Source organism: Petromyzon marinus, chromosome 4 (assembly GCF_048934315.1).
Source record: "Petromyzon marinus isolate PM22_M1 ecotype Great Lakes invasive population chromosome 4, UKy_Petmar_22M1.pri1.0, whole genome shotgun sequence".
NCBI lineage: Eukaryota > Metazoa > Chordata > Hyperoartia > Petromyzontiformes > Petromyzontidae > Petromyzon > Petromyzon marinus.
Window position 1 is genome coordinate 9,112,187 of NC_133670.1, and position 18,743 is coordinate 9,130,929.

Genomic DNA, 18,743 nt, shown 5'->3' on the forward strand with positions numbered 1-18,743 from the left:
TTGCAATTCCACGAGGTGAGATCTTGCATGGAGCCCCAGGCCGAGGGAGATTGACAGTTCTTTTGTGTTTCTTCCATTTGCGAATAATCGCACCAACTGTTGTCACCTTCTCACCAAGCTGCTTGGCAATGGTCTTGTGGCCCATTCCAGCCTTGTGTAGGTCTACAATCTTGTCCCTTACATCCTTGGAGAGCTCTTTGGTTTTGGCCATGGTGGAGAGTTTGGAATCTAATTGATTGATTGCTTCTGTGGACAGGTGTCTTTTATACAGGTAACAAGCTGAGTGTGCTCCTAATCTCAGCTCGTTACCTGTATAAAAAACACCTCTGAGCCAGAAATCTTTCTGATTGAGAGAGGGTCAAATACTTATTTCCCTCATTAAAATGCAAATCAATTTCTAACATTTTTAACATGCGTTTTTCTGGATTTTTTTGTTGTTATTCTGTCTCTCACTGTTCAAATAAACCTACCATTAAAATTATAGACTGATAATTTCTTTGTCAGTGGGCAAACGTACAAAATCAGCAGGGGATCAAATACTTCTTTTCCCTCACTGTATAATAAAGTCCACTGTGTTTACAACAGACTGGTGCTTTTAATTAAGTCAATTGAATGTGAACAATGAAATTTAATAAACATCATTAGGGATGCAAGCTTGCAACAGGTCGAGTGAAAATCTTACTCATTATTAAACCAAAAGTACATTCATTTTTTTAAATAGCATGCAAACTTTTAGTTTTATGTAAAATTTACAGCCACACACTATTTCACAACATGCAGCGATTACAAGTTAAGTTAAAGTCTTGTTTCTTTCAAAAGGCAGACGCTTGTGTGAGTGCATCAAACAGCACATGGAAACCATCCGTTTATTGTATAGCTCCACATCATGCTTCCAGTACCTTTATTTCTTTTAGGCCCTTCGTGTATCTGGAATCTACATCGCGCAATTGATCCTTTAGCTCATAGATATCCTAGTGAGCAGAAATGGAAGCCAGGTCTCAAGAAAACATGAATCGCGTAAGAAGTGACAGACCTAGGGATTGGGCTTTCCGATGCATAAGAAACCCATCGATGCTTTAACACATCGTCTCTGCGGCATACTAGTTGAATACACGTGTGTGGGAAGCACTCAAGGGGTAGGGAAGGTGGGGGTGGGGGGTTCGTAGAATCTGCCACCTGTCAGAAGAGCAAAGTATGTACAGCGGTGACACCAACTGCAGTATAGCAAATGTTCATGCACACAAGGAAGAGAAGAAAACACAACGCTGATGGGGGAATATTACACAGATGTAAAAGGTGTTTACGCACAATGAATACCTCGACAATGGTATGGAGGGAATTTGTGCTGACGGTCTCGAAGACGCAAGAGAGATGCATATAGAAACATGACGACGAGGGACATTGGCCTTTTCTGTAATGTTTGATTAATCTACCATAAGACTAGACTTAATGTATTTCAACTGAAGATATGTACACCCTGTTTATGATATATTTTACATATTTTATGGATATACTCTTGAGAAGGTTTTTATGAATCCGCTGTGTGGCTCTCCGTTGCGTTTTCGGGTTGTAATGCGTGTTGCTCGGCACGATGTCTGACGTGTTGTACATTTAATTCCCAGGACACGGTGCGGACTGTTGGACGTTGTGCCAAGAGCTTTACTTGCATTAAAATGATCAACTATTGCCATTTATTTTATCAGGTGATATCCCACTGAAACTAGTGATCTCTTTTTTAAGGACACACAGGAAATATGGGCCACCAAAGTTACGTAGAGCCAATTCTAGAATTTTGGCAATTATTAGAGTTATGGGTAATTTGGCTCTGCCACTACACACAAATATTATTTTCCAAATAGGTGAGAGGTTTAATAATTACTGGGCAGGAGCATTAACTGGAATATTTTATTTATAAAGAATAGTGTCGAACAAGATAACCCAAGTGATATTCATCTTAATATCAAATTTATTTTATCAGCGACTGCTGGATATATCTGTGACAAAGGGCAAGACGCCTCACCTTGGTCGAGACATCCACATCTCCAAGAGAGCCAATGTCTCCATTGCCTTGCTTGGAGGACAAGTTGGATGAGGACAAGGCTGATACAGCACTCCGGGATGTCAAGGGCTGCAAGCAGCATACAGACAACACACAGGTTACATGCAGCATCACAGGTTACATGCGGCATCACAAGGCAAGCCATGGTACAGCACCTCAACGCCCAACCTTAATCTCCACTGCTATATTTTAGGTGTGAGCCACCCTAGCCCAGCTGCTGTGCTACAGCTGTGGTTACATTACACAATATTTAATTAAAATACACTCTTTTGCCGTAAATATAGCACCACAAAGTGGCCGATTTGATTGATGTGTGTGAACTTGAATAGTGAGTTATAAATTAACACCCTTTGAGGGTGGCAGCAGTGTGGAAACAAGTCTTGACTTGCCTACGGTGCAAGCAAAAACTGTAAGGCAACACACACACCTAAACTATGACCTAAAAGTATGAACTAGTTTTATTCTACCAGGTAAGGCCCATGGAGACATGACAGTATACTTGATGCTATGTGAAATTATATTCCTTACACTGTAGAATCACAGACATGAACAGGGTTTTTTTGCTGAAATATGGATGTCAAACATGAGTCAATGACTTGTTGCGCTCCCATAAACAAAGTCAATATACTTACGCGTCCTGTGTTTTCTGCGAGGTCATTGTCACTGTGATCATCAGTGTACTGGAGGAAAAAAAAGGGGTAAAAAAAAAGTTGTCAGTCAACGTGCGTGGTTGCAGAACCTTAGGGGATCCGTGTCCTGGGGATCCAGCTTGCTTGTGGAATGCATTTAGGCAGCTTGTTTATGTCATCGAGGTCAGCGCAATGAATAAAATGCTGAAGCTGCAGCTTTATCTTCAGTGCACAACTTCAGCACGACGACTAAATTGAAAACAGAGGCAAACAAGGAGCCATATGATATCAATATCGATGCCTTCAGTTTTTTTCCCCCCGGCAAAGTTAGCAAGACGATGCGACTCAAAACAGTTGGCCAATCTCCGGCAAACGCTTCTGCAAAGCCACGGCAACAATCAAGTCTGTTTTTAGCATTAGAAAACCAAAGCTTTGCATCCCAGCTGTCCGTCTATTTTAATTCACACTCCCAACTGTGCAAGTAAACTCACTTTAGCCAGCTCAGGGATTGAAACATCATCAAAATCAGAGAGTGCACTTCCTCTGCGAGAAGAGCAACCGTAGATGTCCACTATTGAGCCTTTTCGTGATGGTGGGTTTGACGACTTATGAAGAAAGATGGAAGGGAAACAGAAAAGAAAAAAGCAGTTACAGGTAGAAGAACAAGGTAGCCGTGTCAGTAGAATAAAAAAACATTTACACAGTAGAATACTCTTTAAAAGATCTATTATCACCAAAATAATGAGACATAAAACATGTAAATTAATGGAAAACCAAAAGATGATGCAGGAATATATATTCCTAATATACAAACTCCATGGTGGCATGCCATTTGTGCACATGTTTTGCATATGTGTAGGAGGGCACATGTGCATAATTAACTGAATGAAAATACCACTGAGATTAATGTGCATACGTATGTCCTAACCCTACTAACAGCACATCTTTCGGTTAACGCTAAATTAAATGTAGCTAATATTGAACTTGATGGCTTGCATTCCACTCCCGGCTACGGCTAACATCAGGGATATCTAAACTGATCCTGGCCCCTGCCCTCTCGCTACATTAACCAACCCGCAATGACCAGCGCAGTGCAGTATGGTCAAACAACCGCCACAAATAACATGGGATGGGAAAGCATTCATATCGCGGTGGATTGACATAAGATTGCACAATTAAAGCATGTTTTAAACTGTACTGACCAATGCACAGATGTCTTAAATATAACCTATATAATTCGAATGTTTGCACATGTTAATTAGGAAATATTAGTGTGTATTATTCTAAACACAAGATCCTATTATTTCATAGCTGTGTGGATTGTCTGTCGTGTACAGTATTTTTTTTACTTTTAACATTTTTTCTAATTTTAGTCAGACATTAACACATTTAATGTGCAGCTGAGTTACAGCAAATGAATCACACCAACCATTCCCACGAGGAAATGTTAAAGCATCCAATTTGGATGAAAGTCTCTCCACATTTTTCGCAGTAATGTGTACAGTTTTGTTTGCTCCATTGTTGGAAAGTGGTGTCCCCTAATGTAACACCGTGTCACATTAGGACACCAATTACATTAATTTTCATAAATAATAAATAACGCATTCCTACACGCAACACTCTTCGAGTGCATGTATCATGAGTATAATGTACAAAACTGTAGCTATTGTAAAATGTAATGATTACCTGATACTAGCTGGTGCTGCAACTGTGCTTTGTTGAATAAAGTGTCAACACGCTACGGGGACCTTATGAAAGAGCTGCGGATTGCCCGGTGTTCGTCGGATTGTCAAAGGTGGCATGGGTGGCCCGGCTCTCACCGTGACGCCCCGGGCTGAGCGAGTGGATTTCCGCGAGTGTACACTCGTCACCTCATCATCAGAGGACTGATAACCACCACGCCAGGCGGAAGAGACGGAGGAGGATACGGCAAAGGGGCAACACAGAAGGAGAGTGTAAAGCAACAGACTGCAGCAGTGGTGGAGTAAGCAGATTCCCCACACAAAGGATGCAGTGGCTCAGAAAAAGAATCCTCACTCAGAAATGAATACGTTCACACACGTTTGAGGTTTTCGATAAGCAAGCAAATGTTTGCATGAAATTAGACCCGATGTAAGCCCATTGGCAGTTCTAGCAGCCATTACAGATAATAAAAAAAATGATATTGTAATTTACAAGATGATGTTAACAAGGACCAAGTGCAGTAAAATAAATTAACCATTCAATGTAATTGTTTCCTATTAAACCAAGAATCTTAATGATGCATTAATTACATTTCACACAATGAAGCTTGTTTTAGCATAACTCAAATCTCATTTGCTTGCATTTGGCTAAATTCTATATAGCGAGTATAATCGTGTTTGGACATGAGCTTGTAAATTAATACCAGATGCCAAACATTGTACCATCTATAACCATAGACTACAGTACCGTGTATGATACATCAAGGGGTTTTTTTACTTTTCAGTAAACAGCAGCATATTGTTATAGTTTGATACTTACAAGCCAGAAAGCAAAAAACAATTAATCACAATTATGTTTTAAACACACATTACACTCATGTAAACAATCTCGCTACGGCAGGAGTGGTACGATTAATGTGAAGGCCTGCTTATAAATGTCCCGTTAGCTCTACTGTTTAATATCCCCACCAGTGGTTCCATATGCATGCTCTCCACATTTACGCCACACACCGAGACAAAACACGTTACAGGTAGCTTCCTCTCCATTATCCGTGGGCGGATTATTCGCCTTGCAGATTGCCAGTCCTTGTGATAAATGTTGTTTTTGCTTGCATTGGTTTAATTATCTGCCTCCTAACGCGTGACTCAACCGATGTGACTCACTCTTGCAAGTACAGCCAAAACTAGCCAGTGGAAGAGACATTCTTTGTTTCAAACACTAAACAAGACAGGTAAGCAACACACGTTTTCTTGGCCACATGAAGTTTGGCCTTTTTTTCCATGACTTTCTTTTATCCGGGCTACTCCTCCCATGACCACGGACAATGGAGCGTTGGCTGCCGTATGATAGTGAGAACACGTTGGCATCTCACCGCTGGGCTGGCCCTACTAGAATTGACCAGAGAGCAGAGCCGCGAGCCGGACACACCCTCCGCTGCCTGAAGTTTTACAAACAAAGCAACGACTTACAAGACACTCCTAAAGGGCACGTGAAGGAGGTTAACGATGCAGGGGATTCTATTATTTTAAGCCGATAGTCACTTCAACAATGTACATGCACTGTGCAGGGTTGCCATATATTATTTGGCAGGCCAAAGTATTATCGCAAGTTGAATTGTTGATGCTTCCGTAATCATGAACAGCATGGTTATCTGAAAATGTAAATATTACAAATTCACGTACTTTGGATAAATAAGTCTCTGTCAGGCGTAAGATAGTTTAAGTAGAAGTGAGCCTGACATATGCTAAGTAGTGGATAGGGGTAGAGTTTGTTCAATCCAACACTAATGAGGCTAGTGGAAAAATATATTTATACAGGGGAAATTGAAGCAAGCTGTCTAGAAGCTGTGTGCAATGCCTGTGAACTGATATTAATTGTAGCACTGTGAAAACGAATCAGAAAATTAACAATAGCTCACTTTCATAATACGTGTGAGCTTATACCTTGAATTCACACAATGTATGCTATGTATAAGGCTTGCTCTGCTTGTCCAAATTTACTCACAAACACAGCAACCTCGACGCAGTACTTAGATTTTAGAACACCAATCACCTAAGACATCAACCCAAGATACATAGAACATAACCCCTTTGCCATTCCCAAATTACAATGAACAGCTCTTAATGTCACATTGGAACTTTAATAAATTAAGATAGTTATAATGTATTTCAAAGTGACTAAATGCTCAATTAGCACTTACCATATTCATCTTTCAATAACATTAAGCTATTTTAATTAAAAATGACATTTAAATATCCTGTTAACTGAAAATATACTGAATACAATGGTAGGCTACATTTTCAGACAATGGCCCTTCTTTAATGCAAGGGGTACTGCCCAAAAAGTTAGCCTGACTGAATTTTTTCTATCAGGTCATCCGCAAGACAAAACTTGAGGTTTTGTGGCCTGTGCTGCCAATGCAACTCTTGTAATTTTTACGAGCATTAACACATTTACCTTAACCATTCCGACAGCAGGAACAATGAAACCCATTCCCAATACATGAGGGGGGCATAGGCCAGGTTCAGCGAGTTCAAGGGCAATGAACATAGCTGGCCAAGTGGAGCTTAGGCAGCTGTCTAAACCAAACACATGGACATCCTTGAAATGCCAAACAAATAGTCTTTGAATGAACCGACATGTAAGCTTATATGCGTGGCCTTTTTACACTCGCATACAGTGCATTGCTGGATGCTGTTCAATTCACATTGTCTTACTGCTGCTCGAGCAGGAGGTACTCTTTCGATGCTTTTGGTTGTCGTGAACCAGTGAAGAAAACTCGACATGACCATGGTTGGGGATCGCTCTCTCCACGGGATAACACTGTTGACTTCTCATGAAGCAATGCACGTTTAATACATTCCAGAGGGATGATGCGATGATTCGACTGCCAAGCAGGGTCTCAATCGTAGACCATGCTGGGCGTTGTTCAGAGACCAATAGTATGTGGTAGAAATGTTAACGGTGAATTATCCTAAATGTAAACTGCAATGCACAGTCACGCTTTATAGCCAACGCAAAACATATTAAAAGAATGAAGGTCCGATACAATAACAAAGACTGAAAAGTATATTCAAGCATTGCGATTCATTTGTCGTTCCATTTTCACTGACTTGGCGAAGTGCTAGCCGATTCAGACGTGGCCACGGTTAGTCAAGTAACTGCAAACACTGTTAAAGAAAACACAAACAGCAAACACCCTGCACTTACGACCCGTGAGGAAGAGCCCCGCCACCCACGGGCACTGCCCAGAATATCTTCTGAGCCCAAAGTCTACAGGGAAGATGTGTCCAACACAGAGTGGTCACCAATGCCAAAACACACACACACATGCCCTGTTCTCATGACATTATGGCACTCCACCAGTTTCCCAACTATTACCACCAGTCCACGTAACTTCTATGTCACCGAGGTCATATGGCTCAGTGATCTTTTATCCAATCCTGAGGCCCGAATTTAAATGGAGCCACATTAATACCTATTCGGTATTGTAGTTTGACATTTGAAATGCATTCTGACTGCATTTTCTAGATAGTGGCAAAGGGGTCGCCCATAAATGACGTCACGCGATTTTTGACCACCCCCCCCCCCGTCACACGGCGTCACAAAAAGTCAGACCCCACCTCATACATGACGTCACAAAGTCAGACCCCCCAAAAACATATTTACATTTTGAAAATAAAACATGCTTCAAATCGCTTTAAACTATTGTCATTGTAGTGCGTATTTAATGTGGCGCTGCACTCTGATGTCGTAAGAGAAAACATTGATTAAAAAGTCTATTTAACTAAATAGAACGTGTTGTCTATATTTAAAGTTGCGCATTTTTATGTGACGTCACATTTCTCAAACACACACCCCCCCTCGTCACAAATGTCTGAACCCCCCCAGGTGCGTGACGTCATTTATGGACGGCCCCAAAGGAAAACAATGTTCTGCAGTACTGCAATCTTGCCCCTACTTTGTAAATATATCTATACAGTATTCCAGTCAAGATAGATCATTCTGAGTGTGGGCTAGCTGCACGTGGGAGGGCTGCAGGTCTGGGCAACATTTACGATTAAATCTAGCCTGCGCCCTGTTTATAGTTCCGATTCTGAGCAGGACAAGACGAAACATTACACTCATCAACATTGGGCTCAGTTAAAATTTTAATTTCAAAGATAATAGATACGTTTCCATTTACGTATACAAACAGGCCAAAACGGTGAATGCGATGGTTTCGTGGTCAAACTGTGCCACCCAAATAAAAGAAAGTACCGTATATTTTAAACTCACCAGGACACTGAATGAGTATACGTATCACAAGGAAGATACATTATTAAAAACCAACGTACGTTGTGATTTAGGAAGTGATAAAGGCTCAAATCTTGACTTAAAGCTTTCGTGACTGCAGGAATTAATATTCTTGGGTCTTTCGGTAAAGTCACGTAGATAGATTCAAAGAAAAATAATAAAAAAATAACAGAAAGCTACGACGTTTCGATCGCAACGCAAGCGGTCGTCTTCAGGAAAAGGAACCTTTTTGATTATTTTCTTTGAACCTATCTACGTGACTTTACCGAAACACCCAAGAATATGATAAAGGCTCGCTTGGACAGTAAGTCTACCCTTATTTAAGGATAAATAAATTACCTTGTCACCACCATAAAATAAAACAAAGACACTTTTCACTGCATGGGGTTAAAGATTATCAACTTAGATTGGACACTGACCCTGTAGCTTCGAGCAGGGGCCAAAGGCTCACTGTAAAGAGAGGAAGTCTGTTGAAAATAATTAAAACAGTTACATGTCCGCATAACGATCACAATGAATATGCGTGAGACACCAGTCAAATGTATTCAGCATTCACTCAACAATGAGCACACCACATCTAAAAGTGTAATGGTGCATACGGTCTTTACAATGTGCCCGAGATGGACGCGGTCGAAGTGTGCGACGAAGCACAGTTCATTCTGTGAAACTGATAAACTGATGCTCGGTGCAACTGAAAAAGTAACATTTTAAAAATACTTTTTTTTTAAAACACGCTTTAATGAAATGTACCGTACGAGTAATGGCACAACCTCACGACTCGAGGAAGTCGCCCCGAGACTTGCCATAAATTAAGGGGCCGTGGTCATTCACAGCCAACGTGAGTTGAGCGTGGACAATTAGACATAAGCCGAAACATAAGAGAATGCTTAAAAATATTTTTTGTATTTTTTGATAGAATATAGTATTGTCATCAGTATGACATAAGTATACCAAGTTTGCAGGCGATACTACGTTGGGAAGTGGGTTAAAATTGAGTTACAAGATTTGAGGATACGACAACAGACACAGAGTGAGTTAAATAAAAGCGTGTCAAAAAAAGTGACTTGACTGGTATGCATGAACATGTTATGGGGCATGAACATGTTATGGGGCATGTTAGAAAGCTGCAGGGCGGTCGTGGAGCGTTTAGCGCTGCGCTACGAACCCGTCTACACGAGTTCGATACCCGCTCACGGACAACATCATCGGTGATAATTATCTGAACCAGTCTTGGTTCAGATAATTAACATCGCTACTGGGGAGACAAAGGCGACAGGGCGTGGTGCTGGCCACCCACCCCCTCGTGTACCGTGTCGGCCTTCATAGATGCTCGAGAACGGCACTTTCCCCAATAGTCTGTTAAGGCTATAACGGGGGGGGGGGGGGGGGGATCATTATCTTTGATGAAGCACAGTCCAGTCTATAAAACTGATAAACTGCTGGTCCGTGTAACTGAAAAAAAGCGATTGTAGAATTGGAGATGTGAAAATGTTAGGGGGTAGAGAGAGAGGTAAGTGAAAGAAAGCTGCAAGCAGCTTGTTTCAGCAGAGGAAAGAAAACAGACCCTTTTGCCAGTGCGCCTTGAAAAGGGCATGTCATCATAGCCGCCCCGGACACCGTCATCCTGCTGCCAATGATTAACATGTGAAAAAAATAAACTCAGCATCCAAAGGACATTCCGTTGTGTGTAAGCTTTACCCATGCCACTTTGCTAAATGTCGAAAAAAGTCAAACTGTCATCAGCTAATAATATCATGTAAATATTAGCTTTTTTTAACATGTAAACACGAAGTTTTATAAAATGTCGACTCACTCATGACAAAAATGTGAAGTTAACTGTTTTCTTATATTAAATAGAGAAATATATTTAATATAAGGCACCTGAGTCGCAGGCCCAAAAACGATATTTAAGCAGAATAAGGAAAGGCCACTTCTAACATTCATTAAAGCCTCGTTTCCATGACCACTGCTAACTAAGGTCTGCTGGTCCAGCAATGGCCCAGGACCAGCACCATGGCCCATGTCCCCATGCCCAATGAGCCACCAGGATCTGTGAGCTTGGCTCCCACTCTGTCCCCTCCCACCTTTGTCACCTAACCCTCTAGCTGGAGAGTGGTGTTTGGGAAGTGACATTTATTTTATGTAATTTAACAAAGGCAAAGGTTTTAAAGCAAAGAAATGCATTGCTTAGTAATTTTATGGCCATGTAATTTGACCATGAAGTGCGATAAAGCAACCTGCATCACTAGACACTCAATATCTGACTGTATTGTATGTATTTATTTGTATTTTACCAGGTAAGACCCACTGAGCTATATAGCTCTTTTTCAGACGCGACCTGGCTACAAATGATAGCTTAACGAAGTTACTTATCATGTGGAAAGTAGCGCAGCCAAATACTTTGAACGCATGTTTCTGAATGTGGAGGGAAAAACTGGAGGATCCAGAGAAAAATCCATGAGACCACGTGGAGAACATACAAACTCCAAATATACAGGCGTCAGGGTCGGGATCGAACCCACAACCTCCTGTAAACCAGGGGAGGTAGTTAACATCTTGCCACCGCGGTGCCCTATTTTCCCCATGACATCACGACCGATTCCAGTGTCAGCCCAGAAAACGATAATGGCTCACAATTTGAAATGGGGACTCCGTAGCCTTGTTATGGGATCATATAGAAACCATGCTACTTGGTTCCTATTTGGGCTTCTGTGGGGACAGGGGTTCTCCAGTCTGGCCAGTGCTGCCAATAGTTCCCAGTGGTCGTGGAAACAATCAACAGTCTCATGAGCTTGAGTTACTTTATTCAAGTGTCTGCAGATTACGTTATTCCAGTTTATAACCAAACGATTATGTTGTTTGACAGGTGAAAAATGGCAGAGACCACTGCACTAGAAAAGCAGTGCACGAGAGAAAAGTAGAGTAAAAATTACAAACCAAAGTGAAGTGATTATGATTGTCAATTACTACAAATGTAACACGTTTAAAATCAACCATGATTGTACGTGTGAACTTTGTTTTACAGGGATAGTTCAAGCCATCTGACGTCACTACCACTGTCAGACTTTATAGCCTCATTCCCAGGTAATAAAATGTGTTTATCCAAACAAGACAAAACAAATTAAACACGTCTTGCCAAACTATCTCGGTCTTAGTGGAAAGGACGTTTGTGTAATTGGTCTCATGCATTTTCTTGTGCAATGCATGGGCATCGATCTACTTGTATTTGCATCTATATAGCCTCGTTAAATTCCCAGAGCATAGAAATAGCAAAGTACACACCATAGCAGGGGCCTTGGCTCTGCTGGAGCCAGCATCCCAGTTGTCATAACTATTTTTCTGATAAAGATAAAAGAACACAGATCTCAAGTATCACATTCAGCATTAGCTCATAATTATTCAGAAACCAGGCTTAATGTAAAAAATAAACATGAATGTCAGAGGCAAAGCCAATATTTAGGCAATTTCCAATGTGCTTTTCGAGTTTTCACATGCAAAATATAAACCAAAACTGATTTAACATAAACTATTAATATACCGCCAGCTTTACAATTATGACCAACAAGCAAGGGAACACGAACACATTTAGCTCAGTAGTCCGTGCTATCGACTCCCTGTCGCTACCTTTTTTCAAGTCTAGACCTCTTTACTCTGCCTATGATTGAGTTCCCCTATCTATAAAATAAACATGCCCACTATTTCTGTTCAGCATCTTGACATGCAGTTGCATGCACATACTATTTCAATGCTAAATATAATTGCATATTGTATGGCCACAACCTTAAAGTAAATATCCCCGAACATCCGATTAGAATGATTGGCTATATACGCAGAGTGCGAAATAAGTTCAACATACATACATCTATTGTAAGATGCAATAAGTGGCACTCTCTATTTATTGATGCATACGTCTTAAGATATGATGCTGACACCATGGGATGCTTGCTGGTTTCAATATACAGTACACATTCTTCTCAAGAGAAGAACAAGGCTTATAATCTAGATTTGCAATTCCCGTTATAAACCATATCTGTACGGGTCAATGACACACCAAAATGTATATTACAAATTAATTGTCTAGCCCTTTAAAGGATATTTAATAAACAATTACTGTTATGTTAGACAGGAGGCATTCATCATGCATGTGCTTGATTGCATGGGATGCGCCTGAAAGATATAAGAAACCAGAATAAATAAAGCAATGGCTTTCCAATGAGTGGATATGTCATGTCATCCAGTTCCCTTAAATATCACACATCTGCTTGTTACTGCCCGGAGCTCATTCTTAGAAACCTATGCTGGAATACTGGGCTAGCAATAGGAAGTCTATGACTTCGAATATTAAAAAAATTACTCTTGAAAATAAATAGCACATAATAAAATCAAGCAATAATTGTGTTAAAAATACCCACAGACATCAGTTAAAAACAAAACTCACAGCCATGCAGTGAATAATACCTACTCTAGAACCGAGCTTCCGTCTGTATTTGTCGCTTTGCCAAATCTACAATGGAAAATTGAGATTAGATGAAGAAATAATGTAAACATTGCTTAGATACAACACGTGCATGCTGAAGCACTCTTCAACAAAGAAATCCAATAAAAGTAAATACAAATACAAATCACACACCAAAACAGAATTCCATTTGTAAATACTTCAAGTACACTACAACATTTTTGTTAATCACAGCGCAAAAGATGTAAAACCACAAGGCTAGTTTATCCGATAAAAACAAGGGACCGCTAAAGTGTGCATGCAACAGTTTGAGGTTATATTTTAATTTAAAACAGCAATGTGGTAAAACAGTCTGCAAATTGAGGGCCATTTTAATTATTAAAACGCAAGTAAGTGCACTCAAAAGTTGATGGCTTTATAATGCCCGGTTCCTGCTTTCGTTTTCGGTCAGAGACCACAGTTGCAACGTGCAGGACTTTCCATTTTTAGCGAACAGTTCTTTGCACTAATCGTTTCACATGCAACACTGCATTGACACGCACTGACGTTTGAGGGTCATTATCTAGTTAGCTGTGGACTCATCACCTCATCAGTCTCATCGTCGGCAGGCGGCGCACGCTGAAAAGGTGAACATTTAATATTTAAGGTTAGAAGATACAAATACCCTTGGTAGTTTAAATAAAGATTGCTCAGAATAAAGTAATATATGAATTAAAAATGTATATGCACATTGCATGTCTACGACAATTCAAGAAAAGTGTCCTGAGCGAATCATCAAGAGGGCAACATTCAGTTGAAAGGTGAGTATTTGCAGTTAAATATACATGTTATTTTATATATTTTTTTCCCTTTTATTTGAATATTACATGCACACTGACAATGGCGCTTGCACTCGGCACTCACAGGCAGCAGTGCAGAGGTTTCTAAAATAAAGTCGTGCTGTCACAACGGTCAGTATTTGTTAAAGATCACTGGTTTCAACGCAAAAAAATACGAACCCTTCTATGGTCACTACTCTCCGATTCTCTTTCGGCACTGGACAACCGCTAAAACAAAAGGAAGAGAAGAATAAAGAATTCAGTAGTGTTAATGACAGCTTAAAAAAAAAAATACGTGAATATGTAGCAATGAAAAAGGAAACAAAATCATAGACGGTGCAGATAAGGAGATGAGAGACTGCTTATACCGGTTTATATTTTCCCAGCTGGCTGCAGTACAACTCTTCATCATCCTGGAATTCAACCACGATATTTTAAAAATAACATTTCCACATGAAATGTCATCAGGTGCCGTCAACGCGCGAATCAGAATTGGCCTTAGGTCATTTAAGTATGCATTCTACGTTTTTTTTTACAATTCTCCCAACAATAATATGTGGAGACATATTTACACGAATGCCATCAGCCATAAATTAAAGAACTGCCATTTTCTTCGCATAAGCATTTAAGCCCATGAACGTATTGAGGCCTATGTTAAATAGCTCAAGACAAAATATAAATGTTAAGGAGATGAATGGAGGTAGGTACCGGCTTAACTCTGTGATATCGGCTGGAGTATCTCTCTTCATGATCCTGTAATCCAACCACACTCGTTTACTGATACTGTATTTTGGCATGCAGCATTTACATTAATACATACAAATGCGTGCATGATGAAATATAAACAGAGTTTACCCTTGAAAAAAAATACAAAACCTAAATGTAATCGTCATAAAGTACCGTACTGGTTAAATTGCATTCAAAATAATACAGACCAATGGATATTTCTTTGCAGAACCATTCTTCACCCTACTCCTTCCACTGGAACCATCTCGTTCGCATTCATAGTCCTCACGCTATAACAAAACAAAGCTTAGTCAGGAAGCACACTTGAGCACAAAGAGCAAACTAAATAGGTTTGTTGCAGGAAAACTCATAGTTGTTCATGCGACTGTAGTGACTCTAAGCGACAAACCAACATATCTTATTATAAAGAATAGTAAGTACCAAGAGTGCTGCAAAAATCTCGACTTGCACTAATGTGAACATATAAAGGATAACGATGCACTAATTAGGTGAGCACTTTATTTATATATTTCACTGTAACCAAATGCTTCCTGTGCATGTGCCAGCACAATGAAACTCAACTCCAGCACCAGCAAGGCTCATCAGTCAGCTCGGGCTCAGTGACTCCCACCACAAACGCAGCTGCAAGCTACTGACCCTGCTGCCAGAACGGCCGCTTCTCTCTGAGAGCCCATCGGCGTCAGAGAAAGGTGACGCCCGCTGCCGCTGAAAAAAAGGGAAATGCAAAGTAAGGAAAGCGAGGTGAAAAACAAAAAACAAGGCAAGGAAGCCGCCGTACGAACGGCGCAGGTGACAGCAGCGCGCAGGACGAGAAAGGACGGAAGGAAGGAAGCAGTACAGACCGACTGTGGTCTGGAGAGCCTTGTTGATGGAACCTCCACGCCATCCTGTGAACCCATGACATCAGCTTTTCATGTAGGATCACAGGTGCATAGGCCAGTCATCGCCAGGTGATGTAAAAACAACAGAGGTGAAATAACGGCTTCAAATAATACTGACGCTGTGATGAGCATTGATATTTTAAAGCTGTTTTCTTGCAATGTATTGCTGTGACCCATCACACATGCCATGATTACGAGTTGGCTTAATCTGAAATTGATCTGCATATCAGCAATGTATAATTATCATGTGATAAAAACACACGTAAAGAAAGCCATGTACATTAACCCGCAAAGCTGAGGTTATGCTTGAACCAATTGTACACGCAGAATTAACAGTGCCCCAATATTCAAAGTGTACATGGATGTGCTTCATTATCCTTTAACAGAAGACGTATGCAAACACGCAACATGTCCTACCATCCACTGGTGTATATTGTCGTATTCCTCATTATGCCGCGGCAACTGATACTTCTACACATAGCAAGACATATCATAGAAAAAAATACATTAAAACAATGGCAATGATAGGTTAATATATTATACTATCATGCAGGTGATGTTTGCACAGTATAATTCATAATTTAATAGGAATTGATCACTGCAAACATGCGTGTTCACAATCGTTATATACTTTATTACATATGTCATATGAATAGTCATGATTTTTTTACAAATGTTTTTCTTAAAAGAAATATTGAATCACAAACACAGCTCTTGGATGTTTAACAACAGAAATATAAAAGGTGAGACGTTTTACATGTAAAGAGCTATGCATGTTTAATAAATGTACTTGAAAGAGACAATAACCCGATTCAGAATTTTCAGGGATATTTAATAAATTATTGTAAACGCATAATAATTTCTATAGCAGGCAATGGGAACCTTTAGCATTCATGTTAAAGTGTCGTAACAGAATCAGAATGTCTTTATATTGGAGGAATCCGATGAGCTATAAAACTCTGTTTCACAGATGTCCAGCAGGGGCAGGTAAAGTTCTGCAGTTATATTGTTTGGTGCATGGCGAATGATACAGAAACATGTTTTCCCCTTTGTGCCCCCTATGCATAACGATAAATTACCCATTTGGGTGGCACACTTATTCCATACAGTATTCAGTGAACGAACATTATTTTTAAGAATGTATTTCTTGATTTCCTAAACTGTAACATGTATACGTAGTTGTTTGTAACACAATTAACAACAATCTTGCATGCAAAAATAAAGTCTACTATTTAGTCCTTTCAATCTTAGTAATGATGCAATAACCCAAAGAGCTGTGGAAATTAACATGAGGTCCTGATTATAACAAAGAATTTGCCAGTGAAACAGCATGCACTGGAGTCAAAATTTAAATTACCACAGGCAGCTTATTCAAAAAAATTACCACTGTATGCTCTGTTGAAAAGTGGACTTTAAAGACCACTCGACTTCATAAGAGGGGCGTTTACATATGTCGAGAGACCAAATTGGCATTTTAAAATCATCTGTCCGCAATTACATTGCACAATAACTATCCCTACCAGAGTCAACAGGCACAGGAAAATCAAGAGCCCTCTTGGCGACTGTTTAATTCAAGCCATGTGCAAAATTAGTTCCTGTGAAACAATTTCGTCTAAAAGATGGTTGAGTCGTCACGTGAGAGCCAGCACTGAATCTGCAATCATGCCGAAACTCACGAGCCCACAAAACCTGACATTACCCCCATTTTTGGTAAGGTTCTAACTACCATACGACAGTGAATCACGGCAAACTTTAATACATCATTTGCAATCCCAAGGGTTAGCTTATTATATCACGATGAAAGTCATGTACCCTTTTATGCAGAATAAATACAACTCTCCTTGTAAGGCACATACTTTGAAGGCTTAAATTAATGCACAGTATGTTAGTAGAAATAAAACACCATGCACCTGTATGATCGTTTTTGTAATGACATCTTCATTCGGATAATGCTGATGTTCTTACATCAACAGAGCAATGTAAAACACTATCCATATCCTTGCTGAGTCATTTCTACAAATACTCAGGGGCAGCCACAGGGAGCGCTGGGGGGGCTTAGCCCCCCCTGAAATTTTGGGACATTCGGTAATCAGGATAACCGGATATCTGGCTGCTGCAAAATGCTGGCTGCCACCTTGTGCTGCCCTGCAGGCTGCCACCTTGTGCTGCCCTGCAGGCTGCCACCTTGTGCTGCCCTGCAGGCTGCTTGAGCGGCAGCCTTTCGAACTTATCGAACTTATTAGCCACATCAGCGGCTCCGACCTATTAATAAACTCCGCGTTCAAATCCAATAAAGTTTGTTTTATACATTGGTGGCGCCCATTGGAAAACATACACTGGATATCTCAGAATATTGAAGTCAGCCCCTCCAAAGTCAAAATCCTGGCTCCGCCCCTGCAAATACTGCAAAGACACATCAGATTGTTCAAAATATACTTGGTAAAGTACTTGCAGTTTAAATTGTGCAATGTTTGTCACCAATATTATAAAATAGCAACTACAATCGAGCCTTGAAAAAAGAATATGCCCTTACACAGCATGAACAAGTAAAGTAGGTGGCGCATAACGACTACAATACCCAAGGGAAATAACAACGACATGGCGATTTTAACAAACTTGAATGTTTTACTGCCAATAACTTACCTATTGTGTCAGTGAACACGTCCCCCCTTCGTCACCCTGACTTCCAGACGGATAAACATTTATTCCGCTTGCTTAATGCCACCAATGGTGATTTTTTTTTTGGTGTGTGCGGGATCTAATCGACGACTTTTCACAATTAACTGCATCCTCATACTTGCACGTAACACCCGGCTTGTGTATAAAACAAATTGGCACTCACAGTGCAATTGGCGTCAAGTAACGGATAATTGTAAGAGTATGTTACAATCCCACTACCCAGTACATTGAGTGCATACAGTGACGCACACTGTCACAAGATGGAACTCCGGAAGGGACGCTATAAAAGTACCTTTGATGTCCTCATGAAGATATCTTATCACAAGAGCGAGATCACCCGCCTCTTTCGGCTGGGTGCACGAGCGGCTCACTGGGTAAATATACTTTACTGCAGAAGACCCAACGAATTGAAGTTAAACCGGGCTATCAGTGCGTTGAAATGGTCATTAGGACCCCACCGGGCGAGCAGCTCCAGAACATTCACAACATCTGCTT

General features: G+C 40.4%; 1 protein-coding gene across 16 annotated transcripts in view; it reads right to left on the reverse strand.

The window, feature by feature from the left end:
• LOC116938765 (leucine-rich repeat flightless-interacting protein 2) overlaps positions 1-18,743 on the reverse strand; it is a 53,011-nt gene that overhangs the window by 13,772 nt on the left and 20,496 nt on the right. For 3 of the 16 annotated variants that reach the window (XM_032946362.2, XM_032946372.2, XM_032946360.2), the window contains 19 exons: positions 15,987-16,040; positions 15,531-15,575; positions 15,325-15,393; positions 14,877-14,957; positions 14,650-14,694; positions 14,310-14,354; positions 14,122-14,169; positions 13,709-13,741; positions 13,130-13,171; positions 11,950-12,006; positions 10,232-10,294; positions 9,087-9,134; positions 7,582-7,644; positions 5,744-5,809; positions 4,509-4,574; positions 3,180-3,293; positions 2,692-2,739; positions 2,021-2,128; positions 900-971 (listed from right to left, as the gene is read on the reverse strand). In XM_032946362.2, the coding sequence (XP_032802253.1) occupies positions 900-971; positions 2,021-2,128; positions 2,692-2,739; positions 3,180-3,293; positions 4,509-4,574; positions 5,744-5,809; positions 7,582-7,644; positions 9,087-9,134; positions 10,232-10,294; positions 11,950-12,006; positions 13,130-13,171; positions 13,709-13,741; positions 14,122-14,169; positions 14,310-14,354; positions 14,650-14,694; positions 14,877-14,957; positions 15,325-15,393; positions 15,531-15,575; positions 15,987-16,040 (1,167 nt within the window). The other 13 variants (XM_032946361.2, XM_032946367.2, XM_032946364.2 and 10 more) reach the window with 13 other exon arrangements.